The sequence below is a fragment of the Haliotis asinina genome, chromosome 6, assembly GCF_037392515.1.
Source record: "Haliotis asinina isolate JCU_RB_2024 chromosome 6, JCU_Hal_asi_v2, whole genome shotgun sequence".
NCBI lineage: Eukaryota > Metazoa > Mollusca > Gastropoda > Lepetellida > Haliotidae > Haliotis > Haliotis asinina.
The window spans coordinates 29,622,365-29,643,254 of NC_090285.1; the positions used below are offsets into that span (position 1 = coordinate 29,622,365).

The following is a 20,890-nucleotide window of genomic DNA, read 5'->3' on the forward strand; positions in this document are numbered from 1 at the left end:
TTGACGATTATTTACTGGCAGTCCTAATATAGATTGACGATTATTTACCGATCGTCTTGATACAGCGTCACGATTATATTTATTATATATTCCTACTCTTAAAAGCTACTTTTCTTTGAAAAGTTTCACATTCGCGTACTGCGGTATTTTATTTTTTGCGTCTTTTGTTAACACGTTACCCAGACCGGTTCCGAGAGGACTAGGCTGATAACTACATGCCTAGGTATGTGAATGTTTCGGTCGTTGTTTGACGCCGCATTCAACAGTTTATCAGGCAATCCTGTAACCGTCATCATGAGCATTTATCTACGGCAGTTGGGATATGACTATATACACAACCTCTAGCGATATCATGGTTATTGAAGATCAGCTCTGACACAGATATTCACACTCAGTGCTAGCATAATTTCAAGTAGTGGTTGTCGTTTTACTGTGTAAAAAGGAATACTGGCGCCCACATTTTCAGCATTTTTTTCGGAATGTGTGTATACAAAGTGGGTGGAGTGGTGTTGGTGAGGATGGGGTTAGGGTGGGTGATATGGGTTGGACCCAATCCTGCTTTATGCTGATAACCAGGCAGGGACACCTTCCGCGCTCCTTATACACGCGATCCCACTTATGATCAAAGACTGTGGCTCTTTTCAAGTTAATAACTGGGTCTCCTCATACAGTGGGTTATAGTCACATAGTGAATTTTCCTCATTCACTAGGCCCTTGTCGGATAATGGAGCATCTTCAAACAGTGGGTTCATCTCCTCATACAGTGAGTTCATCTCATACAGTGGGTTCATCTCCTCATACAAGGGGTTCTCATCAGACGGTGAATTCCCCTCATACACTGTGTCATAGTCAGATAGTTAGGTCCCTCCCTACTAGTCACCCAGTGGGCTCTCGTCAGATAGTCAGATCTCCTAGTTAATTTGGTGTCGTCTGATAGTAGAACCTCGCTTGAGTGTGTTCACGGGTAGGAAGGAATGCGGAATGATCATGGTTTGTCAAATGAATGGTCTGTGATGCATTTTATCACAAAAGACAATTTTGTCCTTACTGGATTTCTCAGAAGATTTCGTCTTGCCTTACTAGGTTATTACTTCGTACAGTACAAAATGTCATTTATTAGTTAGTGATTTTGTTTGAACCAGACATGCACAACATTCCCAACCATGACGTTGTAACAATATAGAAACCCACCATATCTCAACAATAACACATATTTATTTGACAAGACAAACCTAGAGGTTTTTTTAATGGGACATACTCATGTTTACAATTGTATTCAAACATGACAAAGATCAGACAATGTTTCTGACATTATGCAAATGAATAAAGACCATTGATGAGAAATATCAGAGACGGATCATATGTAACGACACTCACAGGCACATCCGCACCGTCTACACCTGCACGTACATCTAACGTGTCAACCAATTGTCAAAAACAAGGCACCAAATAACTTAAGTTGAATATATGTTAACTTCACATACAAAGGTTTCTACGTGTGATATTAAGCACATACTATGAAGTCATAGCACCTTTTCAAATTGAGATTTTACGTTTCTGTTTACTGCTGATAGTTGGCTGCCCATGAATTACTGGTGATGGAGCATTAATGAGACATACGCTGTGTTTCATGTATATGTATGTCCTATGATTGTAGCTGTGTGCAATATCAGTCAAATACATAATACAGTACGATAATCACATTCACATAAGTCTCTGCTTATAAACATATTCCCTGAATCATGAAATAATTGCAAGTTTGCTTTTACATGAGCCTTCTAGTGCCTTAAATACTGAATAGGAAGCCCGAAGGGAACGCTGGTGCGATCACATCGGTGAGTCATCAATGCACATATCCATTGGCCATATGGTACTGTTGTGGTTCTACAATAACACTGGTGTACCCAGCCTGGGGCACAACCGGGTACGGTCTCTGAGCACTTTGATACATACTGGCTTGAGTGTAATTATCATAGCTACATGCAGCCGCTTTCAAACAGTGAGTGTAGTCCGGGGCGGTTATAGACTTATCCTGTAACAACCTCATATTCAATAGTTTATCCCCAGAAGGAGAATCAGTTGTACTAGAACTGTTCAACAGGTTTGATTGAGTGCTTTCCGCCCCGGAAGTAGAACGTTTAGATTGCATCGCCCCGGTACCGGAAGTGTGAGACTTGTAGGACGTATTATTGTAAGTATCACTCGAGTTTGCATTTGTACGCACCTCACCAGAGGAGTAAGGTTGATTTGAAGATCTGCGAATGATAACTGATTGCTGCACAGACTCTCTTTGAGGAGGTGATAATGTCTGCAAAGGACCATTGGACTGATCCTGGGGTTTGTATGACTCTTCTTTCACAATCTGATTCGTGGTATCCATCAATGTGTCAAACTTAGAGCTGTTAGGTCGATCTGTTCGATGAGACTGTGAACTCGAATGGCGTTTTTCATATTCTTCGCTCCCAACATCAACTTCTGATGCCGATGATTCGGATCTATTACTGTACGGAGCTGTGTAATGAGCGGCTGGTTGGTTAAAAGTAGCGTCTCTTGAACTACTTCTAGAGCCGTGTCCAGGAGATCGGTAATCAAACTGCTGAGACTGAGACTGGGATTGAGTCGTTTGTTGTCCAGTGCTTTGTGAGCTATCTCGGCTTGACTCGTTATGCGTCAATCGTGACATTGTCGGCATGGATGACGGGGTGGATGAAAGATAACCTGGATAGTTAGCAGGGTCTCTAGCAGGATAGTATCTTTCCTCGTAACCCCGATAAGGGTTGCGCTCGTCTATGTACCGTTGATGAGTCTGATACGGGTAAACACACGCCGCATCTCTATACACGGTCATGCTAGGATGTGCATATGGAGCTGTGTAAAGTGCACTATAGCGGTCCACACCTTCATGGGGGTGTTGGTACATCACTCCAGGGTAGTTCTGCACTGGGACGGAAGCATCTGGTGCGAAATCAAAGGTTCTTTCTGGGTAGTCAGAAGAGAAATCTTGTGTCTCGGTAACTTGAGGATAAGGAGATCGGCGAGACTTGCGTGAGGGACGCACTTTGCTGCGTGATCGATCGGTAATGGCAGAATACGGAGACACCTCTTTTGTGGACAAAGTTTGTTCCAACTGTATTTGCCAATCTTTGGCAACAACGTCGCTGAAATAGAAAGGGAGATGATCAATATTGTCCATCTTCGGTTGATATTGAATATTGGGAAACGTCCTCGGCACTCATTACAACGAGTTTGTCATTTAATGCTGGATTTGATGAGAATATCCTGTCTAAACTTCATTGTAATTCTAAGCACTGATACGCAAATCTCGCGTATGACTTCGGATATAAACGGATCAACAAGAGCCATTAATGACAACGTCTATTTTCAATGGGTGATGTAATTCACGTCACTTCAATCTTAATTCCCATCACGCGTTACACTCTGTAGTTAACTTCAAGTAGGCATTCCTTCACAAGGAAACCATGCAGTTTTGTCTTTGAATAATTTTACGTGGTTAATAAAGGCACTGTTTTACCTTACTTTCTCCACGACACACAGTTTAGAAATAAATTTGGCATAGGCACATTTCGTGACATCCCATATGGGTAACATGATTTTACTTTACAGTAAAAATTATGTCACTATTTTATATTTCATGCAAATCTGAAAGATGGTCCCGACCTGAGGACGTAGTTGACGCTGACTATGCAGTGTGGTCGGGAGGAGCGGCTGTTGTGCACAATAGTGGCGTAACTCTGCATCCATACCCAGCCGCCATCCTTGGCCAGAAACCTGTAGTACTTGGTAGTCACTTGACCTTTAAGCAACACTGCAAGTGTAAAAATACAAAACTTGACAGTATTTTAGAAATTCTGCAAATACGTCTATGTATGTCATATGTTTGCACATATAGGGGTCTCGGATGACACAGAATCTTGTTCGTCATGTATTTGGTGATATCCTTGATTATTATCGTTTTGACAGTTAGCTACATTATACATGTTGGTTAAATGAAACTATACTGACATACTGTTGAAGAATTTTGCAGTCAGACAACTATACAAGTAGCTTATCGAAACAGAAATGTTGACCTGACTTACAACACACAAATATGCTTCATATGTATGTTAATGTTTGATGGAAGCACCAAAAGCCAAAATGTAGATATTTAAACGCACATAGACACTGCCAAATTCAATAGTTTACAAGTGCGGGATCCAATTACTCTCGTCTTAAGATATCATGAAACGAACAGATGACCCAGTGCCTCTATCTGTTCAACCGAAAATGCAGCGCCAAAAGAAAATAAGATGAACTTTTACATCAGTAGGGGCAAGTTATTCTAGCATCAACAGTGGCAAATATATCAAAGTCGCTCACATACTAAACTACTATACAATTAATATCACGTTCGATTGATGAATGCTTTATTCTTGCAATGTTTAATGCATGTCTGGTAACACAATGACGCTTAAAAAAGCTGTAATGGGTTATCGGTCATTAAATTCGGTCCAGATAAATTTGATTTGATATACGATTAAAAACTATTTGTCTAAACTGCATACTAATAATAATTCTTCAAATAGCCTGATTTGTGTTGTGCAAACATATGTTATTGCATATCAATATATGTCAACAGCTTGTTCATCCTCACTTCCGACATAGTCTATGAAACAACACAAGAATATCAATTTCACTTAAAATCATGTACTCCTTGAAAGCTTTCGAATAGTCTACGGGACTGTCCAGTGTCGATATACTATTTCGCTCGCATCTGCGTCAGGCATGACAGCTGGTGTGGTCCCCTCTGTTCAATAAAGCGACTCGAACCCAGGTGTAGGGCGCTTCGCGGGACACTTGACCTTTAATTGTAGTTTTACGTGCTCGGTTCTGTATAACTGAAAATCTCGCACTTCGGCCAGTGCTGTTCCAGTATTATTTCGCCAGTGACCTAGGCATTTACATTGAGAGTATTCTTGATTAATACTGTAGTCCTCATGTCAGAATTATTATTCATGACACGAAGGATTGTCGCGATTGCTCTCCATACTTTTCTTCCCTAGCTATGGCCACTAGCTGTGGTATGGCCATGGGAGTCCCGCCTACGTTACTTATTGAGAGACTAATTTCCAAGCCTAGCTTTCCCGTGGTCAGTGCTTCCACCTACAACAATCTGCTTCGTCTTGTCCAGTAGTAGCAATCATGTCGGCACGATACATCCAGTGAGCATACTATTCTTGCATATTGATCAAACTGAAGCGCCCCCCCCTCCTCTCCCCCTTCCCCCCTACACACACACACACAACCCGACATGGCTGCAGTGTGTGAACCATTTCATATGTCAGCATTGCTGGAACATAGCTGAGGTCGACGTAAAACTAAATTCACTCGCTCATGATTTTTTAATAAGTTGCCTTATACGTGCAGTTTACAGTCGTAGCATGGAACGTAATGAGATGGTATCACCTAACGCTTCACAGGTTAGGTCCTCTTTGTCAGCTACTTACGGGTGTGATGAGCATATCTCATATGTAGAATGTCACATGCGTGTATGTAGTGGTACAGCGTCTTCTCTATGAGGTCTTGAGGTTCATATCCAGTTAGAGCAGCAACTCTGAAATGGCGTACGAAATGTGTAGTTCCGTCCAAATATGAAATATTGATCAATCACACATACTGCACATCAACATCATACCTTACTAGATGTAAACCATTATATTTAGCATTTCAAATAATTCCAAGGAAAAGTTGTAAATATATTCGTAATGGAATATTAATTAACTAAAACAAGTCATCATCACACTAAAATGTGCAGATGACAAAAAGGTTGAAACTGTTGTCATTGTCTCAACTTACCTAGCATCCAGAAAGATGAGTTTGAGGTCAAGACTGGCCCTGAACATAAACATGTTGTTGAACATTTTGATTTCCGTGACAGCGCTCGGTGGCAAGGAATGTCCGACAGCCACAAGTCCCACGTTCTGGTAACAACCATCATACGGCGCAATGTCCATCGTGTACTGTTTGATCTTCAAGTAGCCGCTACAGTGTATCACCTGAAACGCAACAGTCAGATCTGACATGACCTCTTTATTACAGGGGAGAAAAGAGTACCAGGTGATTCATATGTAGCATTCAGGTAACCGCTTCTTCCATAAATGAATAAGGTCGGGACACACAATCCAGTGAAAGACATTATGACCATCGATCTGGCCAGTGTGGATACAATTACGTACATCATGCCAGTCAAAGGGCTTGGCAAGGGTCTAATTTCCAGTGATGCGTGACGTATCTTCAAAGCGATGCTATGTTCGTCAGATTGAATGCATGTGTGCTGTTTTGTTTTTCTTGTACTTTTCTGACTCTTATTCTAAACATGTCGAAATCTCTCCTACTGATAGGTTCTCAGACATTATACATACATATTCTACCGACACACCCCTATACTAAACAAACAAATGGTAATCCATATTCCTGATCAGTTCCCTTGCATAGTAATGTTACAAACATATTCTACCAATATACTCCTATACTGAACATATGACATTCTATCCCATGTTTACCAGAGAATATTTAAATATATTCAACTGACATATTCATATACAAATGATATGTAGATACGTTTCAGGAAGATTTTATTTGCTGGCCATATACACATTTAATAAGCCAGTTTAATAAGCTTCACTTGTAAAACAGATATTTGTATGTCCAGTTTTACAAGCTTCACTAGTAAAACAGATATTTGCAATTTTTGCAGATATTTGAAATTTGCGTTCATTATAGCACTCGAATTCACGAGCATTACAAGCATTGAATTCGTACAGATGTCAGAGATGCCTACAGATAATATGGCAGTAAATGACAGTATGGTTTCTTACCTTATAGCCACCTGATGTGAGACCAGCGTTTCTCTTGGCAAGAACACATTTCATCCTCAAAAAGAATGACCTCTCCACTTCAATATCTGCAACAGAGATCATGTGTCACATGACAACAATCAATGATGGATGCCAATGGTGGTACATAAATCGTCACGGCGGTTAGAAGACGTGGTGGTACGTGGTCCAGTGTACCGGCCAGTAGACATTGAGATATATGGTCCAATGTACAGGCCAGCAGACATGGTGGTAGATGATCCAGTGAACAGACCTTTAGACATGGTAGTATATGGGTCAGTGTACAGGCCAGTAGGTATGGTGGTACATGGTCCAGTCTACAGGTCAATAGACATGGTGGTACATGGTCCAGTGTACAGGTCAGCAGACATTGGGATATACGGTCCAATGTGTGGGCCAGCAGACATGGTGGTAGATGGTCCTGTGTACAGACCAGTAGACACTGTGACATATGGTCCAGTATACAGCCCAGTAGACATGGTGGTATATGGTTCAATGTACAGGCCAGAAGACATGGTAGTAGATGATCCATTGAACAGGCCAGTAGACATTGTTATATATGGTCCAGTGAACAAGCCAGAAGACATGGTGGTTGATGGCCCAGAGTACAGGTCAGTAGACATGGTGGTACATGGTCCAGTGTAAAGGCCAGTAGAATTTGTGAAATATGGTAAAGTGTACAGGCCAGTAGACAGGCCAGCAGATATGGTGGTAGATGGTCATGTGTACAACGAGTTGTGTTGGTCGAGGAGAGTCGTTGGGTGGATGTCAATAAGCTGACTGGGAGATATCAAAGCTAAAGTGCCTGTTACAATGAGGAGTTGTCACTCTGAATACAACCGGTACATTTCATCACATGAATTGCATAATCCTCATTCCACACTTCCATCGGGATGCCGGAATCATACATTAGCGGTTCAGATTTCTTCAGTTATTGCAGCCATTAAATACAACTATCCTTCGAGGAGCTAGAAACATGTTTAATCATCTTAATTTAGAACACAGCAAACCTACATGGCCACGGCGTATTACAACAGACACATACTGCCTGCTCAACTGCCGTGGCAATAATTTTGATGAACAGGGTAGTTTAAGTTTTCTGTCTGAAATGTCATTTGGAGGTTATTGTAATAACTACTTTCCGTTGACAAACACTGCACACAAGGTTGATCATTCATAGCTGAATGCTTATAGCGTGTTTTAATAGACACATTCTGCAAGCATGTTAAAACAGAGGCCACAACAAGACTCGTCATTGCTGATTACTAGCATAGTTCCCGGGCTCGGAAGTAGCTTTTATTTATGTAGTCGTTAAATGTAACATTAGTGACCATATTACTTTGACACTTTTAATATACCCGAATAATATATAGGTATGTAGTTTGTATGCACTACCAATATAACAAACATAGTTACACAAGAATAACCGGCCTTGTGCCTTTCACGACCAACAAATGCGTAACCAACAAATAATTTTTATTTCTGTTTTCCCAATGGACTAACACTGTAATGGAGACAGGTTTAAGTTAAGGCTGAGCTCAAAGCAAAGTATGGTAACGACTGGTGTGTATTGACAGAACCAAATTATTACTGTTTCGGAATGCCAGTTTTGTCCTGTATGTTGGTGTCACAGCATTACATCAAAATGAACGCTAATTCATTTTGTTTGATCGTGATGGAAGCAAATGCATTCGAAACTAAATTTTTGTTTGAAAACTTAGCCTTAAGTCAGTTTTGCAAACGATATCCAGCTACTGTTGCGGCGGATACCTACCTTGCAGAATATGTGTGTGGTACGGGTGATGGACGGTAAGGAGGGCAGTCATCTCATCATGGTCTGCAGGGTGAATGTATTCATATATACTATTGCCCGTCAGTTCTACCTAGACAGAAAACACAAAGAATGTAATCGCTATTGTCATGCTAGAGAGGGATTTCATGTAAAACTACAACATTGCCCAACATGTGTCAGCAGTGTCAGCAGTGTCAGCCTAGTGGCACCAAAAGTATACTCCCCAGGGAGTTGAGATTGAAATTCGATGTGCTGTTGAGATTGACATCCAGTGATCGAGGGAAAACTACCAGCGCCTTGAGCGTACACTAGTGCGTGGATATGTGCCCTATATAAATATCCTATATCTATCTATCCTAAAAACAAAAAAACCCAGAAATACCCCAAATCGTTGGGTCGCAATGCATAGATCACATGCATGTACAGCGTTGTTCATGCACAGCACTAGATATTTGATCAGATCAGAACTGACCACTGTCCAAGTGTCAAGGTTTAGCTCTCCCTTTACCTCTTTTACAGGTGCAATACTCCAAGGACAAAAAATACTCTTCAGTGAAAATAATGTTTGTAAAGATGTTCTGGTATTGCTTGGTAGAGGAAGTAAATCGTCTCACAATTCAACCTACCTGGGAGAGTCCGAGGTGCACTGAAGCCGTCTCCGAAATGTACATGATCTTTCCGTCTGGCGCCACCACAAATATGAATCCATCCAGTGTCTGATAACAGTTACCAGCAACATTAATAGTAAGTACTACTGCGTGTCGACATAAGAGCATATCTTTATCCCAAACATGAGTTACTCTTGCTTATAGTTGTCAAGAAGCATGGCATGAAGTCTTTGAAGGGCATTTAGAAGTGAAATGCATAAGAATGAAGATTATATGGATATCAACTTCTTTATATGAGAACACAACGTTTCGGAGTTAATGCTTACTCCTTCATCAGGTGATTGAGAATGGGGTACAGAGCTATATTTATATGTACAGGTAAAGCAATAACAAAGTAACAAGTGGAATGACTTAACGAAATGATACGAATGATACGACATCAACATGGAGATGATGCAGTTATATCCATCAACAGGTACAACCGTTCTATTAGCAAAATTGTGAAAACCAGTAATCATCTAACTTTCCTGTTACGATGCCGAGACAACAACCTCGTTCCCAGAGGATTTCAACTCTCATCTCCTGTCCCTCGCTCTACTGGCTTCCAGCTTTCGTTAAGTCATTCCACTTGTTACTTTGTTATTGCTTTACCTGTACATATAAATATAGCTCTGTACCCCATTCTCAATCACCTGATGAAGGAGTAAGCATTAACTCCGAAACGTTGTGTTCTCATATAAAGAAGTTGATATCCATATAATCTTCATTCTTAAGCATGGCATGCCTTTTACGATTTCCCAGGAGTATGGATCAGGTAGTCTAAGTGTTTAATCTTATTGTGTGTCAACGTACTCAACAGGGGATCTTTGCTCATGCAATCAGTCACTGGTTTGTCAGATATTTCTACAAGAACCGGCGATATATTTGAAATATCTTTAACCTAAAGTAGAAACATTCAGGAAGTCACTGAGATTCATATTTACTATGTGTTTCGTGTTTGTTTATTTACGATTCACGTGTGACTGGTTCTGCGAGTGAGAGAAGTTGGAGTGCGTCATGCTCCGCCCAGTGCTGACTGAAGACACGGGGACTACAGCTGAGCGCACGGTGCGGGGAGATCGATGGCAGGATCCCGGCAGTGTGGAACAACAAATACTGAGCTGAGCTCTCATGAATACATAATTTGAAATGTCGGTAATTTGCCATTGTACAAGTGAGAAGTATGCCGAGTCACGCGCGCTAGAGGTTTGGGAGCAGACGATAAAACCGGGTGACGTATTGAGAGGCGATCTTGTTGTAGCTCAACCAGGGGTCATTACAAAAGTCGGAATTCCTCATCCGACAGTGATTAATGTTATCAGAGAGAAAGAGGAAAACAAACAGACTCTCCCGCGAATTTTCCTACATTTGAAACGTCTAGGGCCGAATTACCGTAAATGTTGATGCGCTAGGCAAAATAATCCTTCACTTTGACAGACAGTCCTGCTATCGTCTGCTCAGTTATCAACTATATGGGTCCCTACAATTCTTTATCTTAATGTACACATATAAAGGATATTCTACAAATCCGCTCTCCCGCCCGTGTAATTTTGCCAGAGGCAAAGAGAAAAAAGTGGGCATGTTTAACAGCGACATCCATGGCGTGTCCGTGCATAAAATTACTGGTTTAACGTTGCTGTTTATAGTTAATCGGAATTTTAAAGTTGTCATCTCTTTCTATGCCATGGCTTTTCCGAGCACGACAGTTCATCAAATTCATTTTAAAAGTTATTAGTGGTAACGGGGTTTGATACAAAAACGACAAGTGCCAGTCGACAGATATGATTTAAATTGAATAAAATAAGTGTGGAACCTCTGTCAATATTTGTCGAGGGAAATTCGGCCTTTCGTTTAAGCTTCAAAAGAAGTTTAAACCAATTTCACAAATAGCTCAGACAGTATTGTTAATCAAATCGAAATGATGCTTTGAATTTCTTATGCTGGAAGACGCTGAACACTTTTTTCCTGACAAAACAACTCAAATGACCCGTCTCAGGTGCATTGAATTTTAGATGTGGTGGGTCCAAAACCTACAGTTTGTCTTTAAATGTACATAATGTAGTAGTAACTGTTTCACGTCATGTGATGTCAGTATTGACAGTATTTACACGTCAGTCATCCATCTTGTATGTATGGATACCGGGGATTCAGTGGCAACATTGGGAATCTATGTAGGGCAACGAGGTAATGTACAAGGCGTGTGCAGAGCGGGGATGAGAATAGATGAAGTATGTGTGATGAGCAGGGATTTTCTAATAGTGAAAACTGAGGATGTATGTGTGATGAGCGGGGATTCTGTAACAGTGAAGACAGAGGACGTATGTGTGATGACTGGGGATTCTGTAACAGTGAAAACGGGATGTATGTGTGATGAACGGGGATTCTGTAACAGTGGAAACGGGATGTATGTGTGATGAATGGGGATTCTGTAACAGTGAAAACGGGATGTATGTGTGATGAGCGGGGATTCTGTAAAAGTAAAAACAGAGGATGTATGAGTGATAAATGGAAATTCTGTAACAGTGAAAACGGGATGTATGTGTGATGAGCGAGGGTTCTGTAAAAGTGAAAACAGGGGATGCATGTGTGGTAAATGGGGATTCTGTAACAGTGAAATCAGCGTATGTATGTGTGATAAGCGGGGATTCTGTAACATTGGAAACAGCTGTGGGGGTAGAGGGTAGGGGAGGTTCAGCAGACAAAGTGGCAGTCTTGATTCGATTCCGTTGATAAGTCAGTCGAATGTGGTTGTCTTGCTGACGTGACGTCACGTCTGGACGACCTGTCTGAGGCAGATCTCTCGTGTTCCAGTCATGTTGAAAATATATCTGTTTCGGAGGACACCATGATGTCCGGCCACTTCCACTGGGGGCCATTCCAGTCTCCAGCATACCCAAGGCGCTGAGATTATAACATTTCAATAGATTTTAATTTATGCCATTGTATGTTTGGCACAGTTACTTTTTTCGTGTTACATACATGCATGCATGCATCCATCCACCCATACCTACCTACCTACCTACCTACCTACCTACCTACCTACATACATACATACATACATACATACATGCATACATACAAACATACATACATACATACATACATACATACATACATGCATACATACATAAAATGGATAATGTAGGTAATATGTGAGGGTACAAATTATAGTAACGTGTATTACCTGAAGGAGGTGGGATCCAAGCTCTTTCTCCAGAGCTGTTCGGTGAGGAGGCGACCGCATGCCCCAGGCATCCCCAAGCCCTGCAAAAGAAAGCAGTAACTAGCTGTTACGAATATTTGCGTGATATTTGCATTCATTCTACTATTTCCTCAGTGACAAGCGTCATATCCCCAGTGATGTTTATAAGAGTGAGTCGTTAAGTACATTTGCAGGGGTATGACTAAGGACATTTAGACAGAAATACAACAGTAATTGTTTCTGACTCTACATGCCTGTCTACAATGGGATGTCTGTCCCATGACCAGTCAGAAGAAGATCATGGAAAATTCAAGGAAAGCGTACAGCAACATCTCGTAGTGTCTTTAGGATTTTAAATAATTAATCCGACAGGAGACGTGCAATTAAGAAACTGCCAGCTAATAGCAATCTGTTTTGACATATTCCTTGTAACAAAGTCGCAACAAATATACCTTGTGCATTTTCACTTGAGTCCGAACAGAGTAACAACCAGAGTTTCACAGGAGAAATCCCTGACGGTCCTCCCATGAACTCCCAAAGAGTGAAAGTCGGGTGCTGCTTCAGTTCTTCCTACAGTACCACCTACACGACAATGAAATAACCCCACAATCTCGCTACAGATTACTACAAACTGTTGACAAATTTGGGTGAGACCGTTGCAACTCAAGGGTGAGTTATGATCGCTATGTTATCCCACAGTTTACACTAGACTGTAGCTTCTTAGATGACAGTGGAGTTAGCAGCTTTCATTCTGATAGCGTTGTTGGATTCAAATAGATTTCATTACAATATGTATACACAAACTAACAAAAAGGGCAATAAATCAGTTTTGTCGCTGGGCCGATCACAGAGGAGATATGGGTAAACTAAGATAACCACCGTCGTGAACATATCGGGTCACCAGAAGCAGGCTATCTTCAACGAATGAATGTCTCACTTCCTGCATATTTGTCCGCCAGTTTCTTACGAGAACATTAGTAATGTACCGCTTCCTTTAGTATTACTTCATCTGACACCGTTATATCAGTTATTGCCTAACTTCCTCCTACTCTCCTGTACTGAGTTCTGTGGAAAGAAGTTAGTGTCACACTATACAGTGTGTAAACTCCCCAACCAATAAGCTATATCAGAAAGAATAGAAGTGTCCTGTACCACACATACACATGTCGAAACAACGCATAGTCATGATCATGGTACTCATTCTGTCAGACAGAAATGCTTGTATGACCAAGGATACTTATACTCTTACACTTTCATGCTAAAATAATTGCCTTATTCAAGAGAACAGATAAAAGGTGACCTATTCACTGAACCATGTATGAGTACAAAACCTTCTTTGTACAGATTCATGTGTACAACATATCTTTAAACGTCACGACACAAACCAGATAATGCTTTAAACCCATACGGTGGAGTCGCTGAAAGATGGCGTTATCGATCAAACGACATACTGAATTCGCAAAACGATTTATCGTTCGGTTGTTGAAGGTTATCGTCTGTCCATCAGTTCTATTGTCTTATAGGAAGGATAGTTGAAAACCTCGGGGTAGCTGTGTAGATTCCATCTCATTTTGAGGGGGGCCGTGAAGCCGTAGCTGTCGTATCTGTCATCTGTACATGGCTAGAGGGCGGGGGAGGAGATGCTTTCTCTTTGAGAAAAGGGAACTGGTTACAGATTTGGCCCCCGATACCGCACGCCAGTCGACTGCAGTCATTGGATATACAAATGTATATGAAGATACGCTGTTGTTTTAAATGATAAAGGGTGGAAACGGGGGATCACTCAAGATCTTATTCAATAAATATATCGCGGTGCGTTCGTATAATTTTTCAGATAATAGCTACAGAGAGTTGTATGTGTCACTCTTTTCATCTATTTACTTTACGTGGTGTAATAAACCGTCTTTTCTACGTTTGTACATGTTGATGATCGGGAAAGTGTGTTTCAGACACAACCAATGTGTCTTCCCTATCACAATACTATATTGTGTGCAATTCAGTACTGCAACTCAATTATATGTTTGCATCATAGTCCTCAGTAGTGTGTGATGTATATACCATATTCCCATTTTTGTGACGTTCTTATCACATACAGACATTATCTGCATCATATTTTCATATTGTGTGTCATGTATATATCATATAATTACATCGTGTCTGATGTATATATCTTGTCTCCATATTGTGTCTGATGTATGTACATGTCTCCATAATGTCAGTCATGTATATACAATGTCTCCATATTGTGATGTATATGTTACAGTCAGTTTGTAAAGTCAGTCATTTCGTGAAATGAGTAAAAATTTCAGTCATTTCGTGAAATGACTGAGGGTGTCAGCTATTTCGCGCTATTCTGTGTAACAACAATCAATATACGTTAGTCATTTCGTGAAATTCTGAATTTTTTTAGTTATTTCACGAAATCCCTGATTTCACAATCTGACAGTAACATATATATCATGTAACACGTATGTTTCAATATTTATTTATTTGGGTTTTTATATTCATATACATTTATATAGCGCCAATATCCAGATAACCTGCTAGGTGTTTGCATATATTCATGTGGTCACCACCTGGTCATACACCAACGAATTTTGTTGGTTGACGCCCAGGTTTTCACACCCAGTCACAGGTGGGCTCAATCCTGACACCTCAAGCTCGCTGGATCACAAGCCTGGCGCTTTAGCCAGCTCGCCACCATGCCCCTATATTGTGATGTATATATCATACCTCCCTATATTTGTGACATTATATATCCACTCTGTGGGATGTATATATCATATCTCCACGGTGTGGGATGTATATACGATATCTCCACGCTGTGGGATGTATATATCATATCTCCACGCTGTGGGAATGTATATATCATATCTCCACGCTGTGGGATGTATATATCATATCTCCATATTGTGTGTAATTGTTATTGTAGCAGCACTTTGTATATACATGTAAATGTTCTGCATCATCAACTTTACCCACGCCGTGTGGAAATACTTCTTTCCGTTTAGTCAATAAACATCATTATTGCAAAAGAAATATCAGTTTTGCGAAAATGCAACGCTTATAAAGACTTTGGCATGTTGTATTTTACTGTGAAAGATGCTCGCGTGTATTGCAACTGCCGAATTCACAACGTGACCTGAAACGAATGCACCCAACGCTATCCTCGCTACGAAGTGATTGTCACATTTTTTCTACTAAAATCACATCAAAAGAACCTTTCTCTAAGTGACGAAAAGAGAAGGAAGTTTAGGCTTTTACTCCTGAGGGGTCATTCTTTCAATCGATACAAATCCTGGGATAAAAGAAGTCAAAGCAGACGATATCCCTGTCGGAAGATTAATCAGTCCCATATTACCCCATACCTAGGGCTGTGTAATTTGCAAATGGCCTCGGGACGATTTGTCACTATTAATGGACGGCTTCAACTCGTGCAACCGTTTATAAATTTCCCCCGTATCGTTTGGTTTGACGGAACATTTCACACTTGCCTAACCACCCTAAAAGAAAGGAGGATCGGTTAATCGCGCTCCCAACGCACTAATGAGGAGCGTAAGAAAGGCCGTCCAAACTATTAACGCAAACTTTCGAGGAAATTACCCCGTTACTCTTGCGGACTAGGCTTAATGTCATCAGAAAAAGCATATGGAATAATAGAATCAAAATAAGATGGACGGTTTATAATGTGCTTGTCGTCATTCAAGTATTTAATGGCATTTAATGCTTACCGCAGTTGGCGTATATCTAGTTCCCCATGTTCCCACATTTTTCTGCATTTCGTTATCTTTAGAAATGTCTGTAGCTGGTAGCGATGTGTACAACGTCTTGAAATACTTACCATTTCCATGGGGTTAGCAAATCTCTTAGTACATCCCGATGTCAGTTATCGAAAAAGAAGTTTGTATATCATTTAAAGCGTTTGTCTTTAGACAGTGCACCTACTGTCTATCAATACAACCCCTTCCATAATTGACTGACATGCCCATGCGGCGTTCGTGTTGGCAGATGCTTCCGTTACAGAACGTTTTGTTTTGCGACCACTTAAGCGTGTTGTTGTCAGATTATCTATTGTGCATCAGGAATTAAACAATACCCGTTATTGGCATCAACTACCCTATGAATGACAAATGTGCTCCGTTTCCAGGCACACTCCAGCAGCAACCCACACATTTTCTTCATGGTGTGATACCATAGCACAGATCTTTACATATTCTTATCTGTGCCACTTGCTGTATTATACAGTAATGTGAGGATGTGTTGTCTTGGTGTTAGTTAACGAGCTATTGTTCTCACACGACTCCTAACCTGCTAAAATGTCCCCTTTTCTTCAACATTCAATGCATCAAATCTGTTGTATCTAACGTATGTGTGTACACATACCTACATATATTTAATAACAATGAATGTGTGATGCACATGGTTCAAGTGGTAAAGCACACAAAAGACAAAAGTCTAAAGATCCTTGGTACAGATATAATTTCTCAATTCAATTCTCAAGGAACTTCAGATTTCTGTCTTGTATGCGCGTGCGCGCTCGTGTGTGTATGTGTATGTGTATGTGTATGTGTATGTGTATGTGTATGTGTACGTGTACGTGTACGTGCCTGTGTATGTGTATGTGTATGTGTATGTGTATGTGTATGTGTATGTGTATGTGTATGTGTATGTGTACGTGTACGTGCCTGTGTATGTGTATGTGTGTGTGTGTGTGTGTATGTGTATGTGTATGTGTATGTGTATGTGTACGTGTACGTGTACGTGTACGTGTACGTGTACGTGTACGTGTACGTGTCTGTGTGTGTATGTGTATGTGTATGTGTATGTGTATGTGTACGTGTACGTGTACGTGTACGTGTACGTGTACGTGTGTGTGTGTGTGTGTGTGTGTATGTGTATGTGTATGTGTATGTGTATGTGTATGTGTATGTGTATGTGTACGTGTACGTGTACGTGTACGTGTACGTGTATGTGTATGTGTATGTGTACGTGTACGTGTACGTGTATGTGTATGTGTATGTGTATGTATGAATGTAACTTACATACAAAACAATTCACTGTCAACGAACAGGATGACGTAACACTTCGCATGTGCGTGATTTGATTTATTTCTCACTTATTAGCACCAATTAGCCCTGCAGACATGCCTAGTTTGCCTCACCCCTGCACTTTGTGTATTCTTCATTACACTTTCGTAATTATGAGCAGAGTCAACTGTTGAGGTATCTCCCTAACATACCCGTGATAAATACTTTTTGAACTGACGATCAATCTTGCGAGTCTAAAGGGTGCCCTTCCTCCCAGTATCCCTGCACATTCCAGATGAAGCAAGAACAAATTCTTTACTACAGCCAAGCAACGGCTTAGTTTTCACGTACTTCTATGTGTGAATGTACACCGTACCCTAACTGAACAAGGTATATGTGTTCAGAATTTAACAGACTGAGGATGGATTCGGGCATGTTGTGGCTATGAACTGACATCCTCGTTGGAGTGCAACTTTCAAAGATTTAACACATTCAGGTAGATATGAAAGCGAGTTGTTTCTGAAGTGTGACATTTGCGATACAGTAACAGACAGAAGTTACAATAGGGAAGCAAACTGTTATGTTGTGCTACAATGAATTTTAGTGGCCAAATGTCGTTTTCAGTTCACTTGTCAGCGGATGACCGGAACGGGTTGACTGAACCAGTTTAAATCACTTTGACTGTGACGGGTCGTTCTCATCAACTTCATGGTCTTTGAAGCAGCACCGTGAGGCAACCGTCTAAAACGTAGACGTTCGTTACTAACTTGCGTCGTGCCAGGATCTGCTGAAAGCAGGGTTGTTAACACGATCTTGCTAATTTCACAAACGTGGTTAATATCTATGGCTTGCGCAACACTAAGCTTCCTGCCTTGCTTGGTTGTCACTTCGTGGTAAATTTGAGATACTAACCCAAGTCAAACTACGCTAATTAACCCTGACATTCACAAGATCAACTGATACATATATGTTATATGCAGAACGACTGGATAACATGGTATACGTTAAAATAGACTATCGATTAAGGAGAACTAATAATTTGATAATTATGCGGAGAAATGAAGTAATCCTTAGAGAAGTAGTTTATGCCCACGGGATATTATTGGGAAATCATTACGCCATAAAAGAAACGATGTCCTGCCCGACGGCCGCCCACTTCATCTACACGCGAAGAAAGGGGGAGAGAGAGAGAGGTGCAAGCGAAGGAGGTGCTTTTGAGGAGGAAGCTGGGATACATGGGAAGGCGACCAGCTAACAACATATGGGAAGCTGAAGGGAGGGGATTCTGGCAAATATTTGAAGCCGCACGAGCAGAAGCTAGAATATAGATATATAGGATACTACGAGTGGTGTTAATATATGGGATAAGCGTTTGTGGGAAGCTACATAAGGAAAGATTCGAGTATATGTGAAGCTCATGGCGGTAGGAATAATAGCGAGGAGAATAGTTAAACCTGCATGGGGAAGCTCGAGGTATATACCCTGCACAGAGTGTAGCTGACAGTGCGTCGGAAAACCTAGAGTGTTTGGGGAGTATCTGGTAAGTTGTACGAGAAGAAACGAATAAGTTAAGTCAAGAGTGTATGGGAAGTTCTAAATCTAAGAGTATATGAAACCATGATTGGGGGAAAGCCAAGAGCATATAGTAACACGTCAGGAAAGTTAAAGTACATGAAAGGCCACCGGGGAAAGGGAAACTATATAGGCATCTGTCTGGGGGAAGGCTGAGAGTATATGGCAGGATGCACGGAGGAATGCTGGAAGAATATGAAAAACTGCGCTGAGAAGAAGCAATGAGAATATGAAAAACCTTCTCAAAAGGAAGGCAAAAATATATGAGAAGCTCCACCTGGGTAAGTTAGAAGAATGTTTGAAGATGTAAAAGGTGGAGTATATGGTAAGAAGTCACAGATGGAGCTAGGAGCATGTGGTGAGAAGCACAGGGTGGCGGTAGAAGTATGGGGTAAGGCCCAGGGTGGAGCTAGGAGTATATGGCGCGATGTACAGGATAGAGCCAGGGGTATGTGGTAAGAAGCCAAGGATGGAGCTAGGAGTATATGGTAAGATAGATGCACAGAGTGGAGCTAGGAGTATATGGTAAGAAGCCCAGGGTGGAGCTAGGACTATATGGAAAGAAGCCCAGTGTGGAGCCAGGAGTATATGGTAAGATGGATGAATAAGGTGGAGCTAGGAGGGTATGGTAGGAAGCCAGTGTGGAGCCAGGAGTATATGGTAAGAAGCATGAATAGGGTGGAGCTAGGAGTATATGATAAGACGCCAGTGTGGAGCCAGGAGTATATGGTAAGATGTATGTACAGGATAGAGCAAGGAGTATGTGGTAAGAACCCCTGTGTGGAGACAGGAGTGTATGCATGGTAAGATGGATGAATAAGATGGTGGAGCTAGGGCTATAGGGTAAGAAGCCCAGGGTGGAGCCAGGAGTGTGTGGTGCGATAGATGCACAGGGTGGAGCTAGGGATATATGGTAAGATACATGAATGGGGTGGAGCTAGGGGTATATGGTAAGAAGCCCAGGGTGGAGCTATGAGAATAAGTATATGGTAAGATTGATGCACAGGGTGGAGCTAGGGGTATGTTGTAAGAAGCTCAGAGTGGAGGTAGGATTATATGGTAAGATGCATATAATTGGGAGCTAAGGATATATGGGTGGCTCATTCATATAAACTTCAGTTACACTGGAGGTGAAAAAGATGCAGATCGGAATCTGGAGGGTGCATTGGAACGGGAAAACTGACAGAGGAAACACATTGGTGAGGGGAAAGTGGCAAGGAGTATGTTAAGAAATATTGTAAAACTGACTATATCTATATCCTTTCAGGTCACGCTCTGTAATTATGAACTATTGTTCATGAGAAAATTGCCATTGTGCTACTTCAGTTCATGAAAGCTGTCACTTATATTTATTAACTTCTTCGTGGTGTGCAGCAGTACTGAGTTTCAGAGTAGGAAACAGTCTAAATACTGATGTTTACCTTCCCCTATAGTGAGGACACACTGTCTGCTTCAAACAAGGACTGAACGGGGCTTCAAACAGCCAGTCAAGACTACGAGCTAGTGATTGTCCGGTCGTAGAAAAGCCTGTCCGGGACCATGTTGACACTACCCTTAATTCATGGTGATGTTTGGTCATGGCATTGTCCCCGGTGTTTGATATATACAACCCAAGATTCCGATCAATCTAAGACTATGTTCCGAGTAAAGGGACATGTAACGTCTCATGTTTGCTCGTGTCCGTTAAAGTCAAACTTGCCAGAAAAAGTGTGTCCATAATTGCTCTTTCATTTTCGATCCACTTTTCCTCAAAGACG

At 41.2% G+C, this 20,890-nt stretch overlaps 1 protein-coding gene across 1 annotated transcript in view; it reads right to left on the bottom strand.

Annotated features, from left to right (window-relative positions):
* Window positions 1–1,197: 1,197 nt before the first annotated feature.
* LOC137287156 (single-minded homolog 2-like) overlaps window positions 1,198–20,890 on the bottom strand; it is a 45,156-nt gene continuing 25,463 nt past the window's right edge. The window contains exons 3-10 of the mRNA XM_067819319.1: window positions 12,517–12,596; window positions 9,312–9,401; window positions 8,668–8,776; window positions 6,876–6,961; window positions 5,854–6,053; window positions 5,505–5,611; window positions 3,679–3,826; window positions 1,198–3,158 (exon numbers count right to left, since the gene is read on the bottom strand). Coding sequence (XP_067675420.1) covers window positions 1,844–3,158; window positions 3,679–3,826; window positions 5,505–5,611; window positions 5,854–6,053; window positions 6,876–6,961; window positions 8,668–8,776; window positions 9,312–9,401; window positions 12,517–12,596 — 2,135 coding nt within the window. The 3' untranslated portion in view covers window positions 1,198–1,843. The remainder of the gene's footprint in view (window positions 3,159–3,678; window positions 3,827–5,504; window positions 5,612–5,853; window positions 6,054–6,875; window positions 6,962–8,667; window positions 8,777–9,311; window positions 9,402–12,516; window positions 12,597–20,890) is intronic.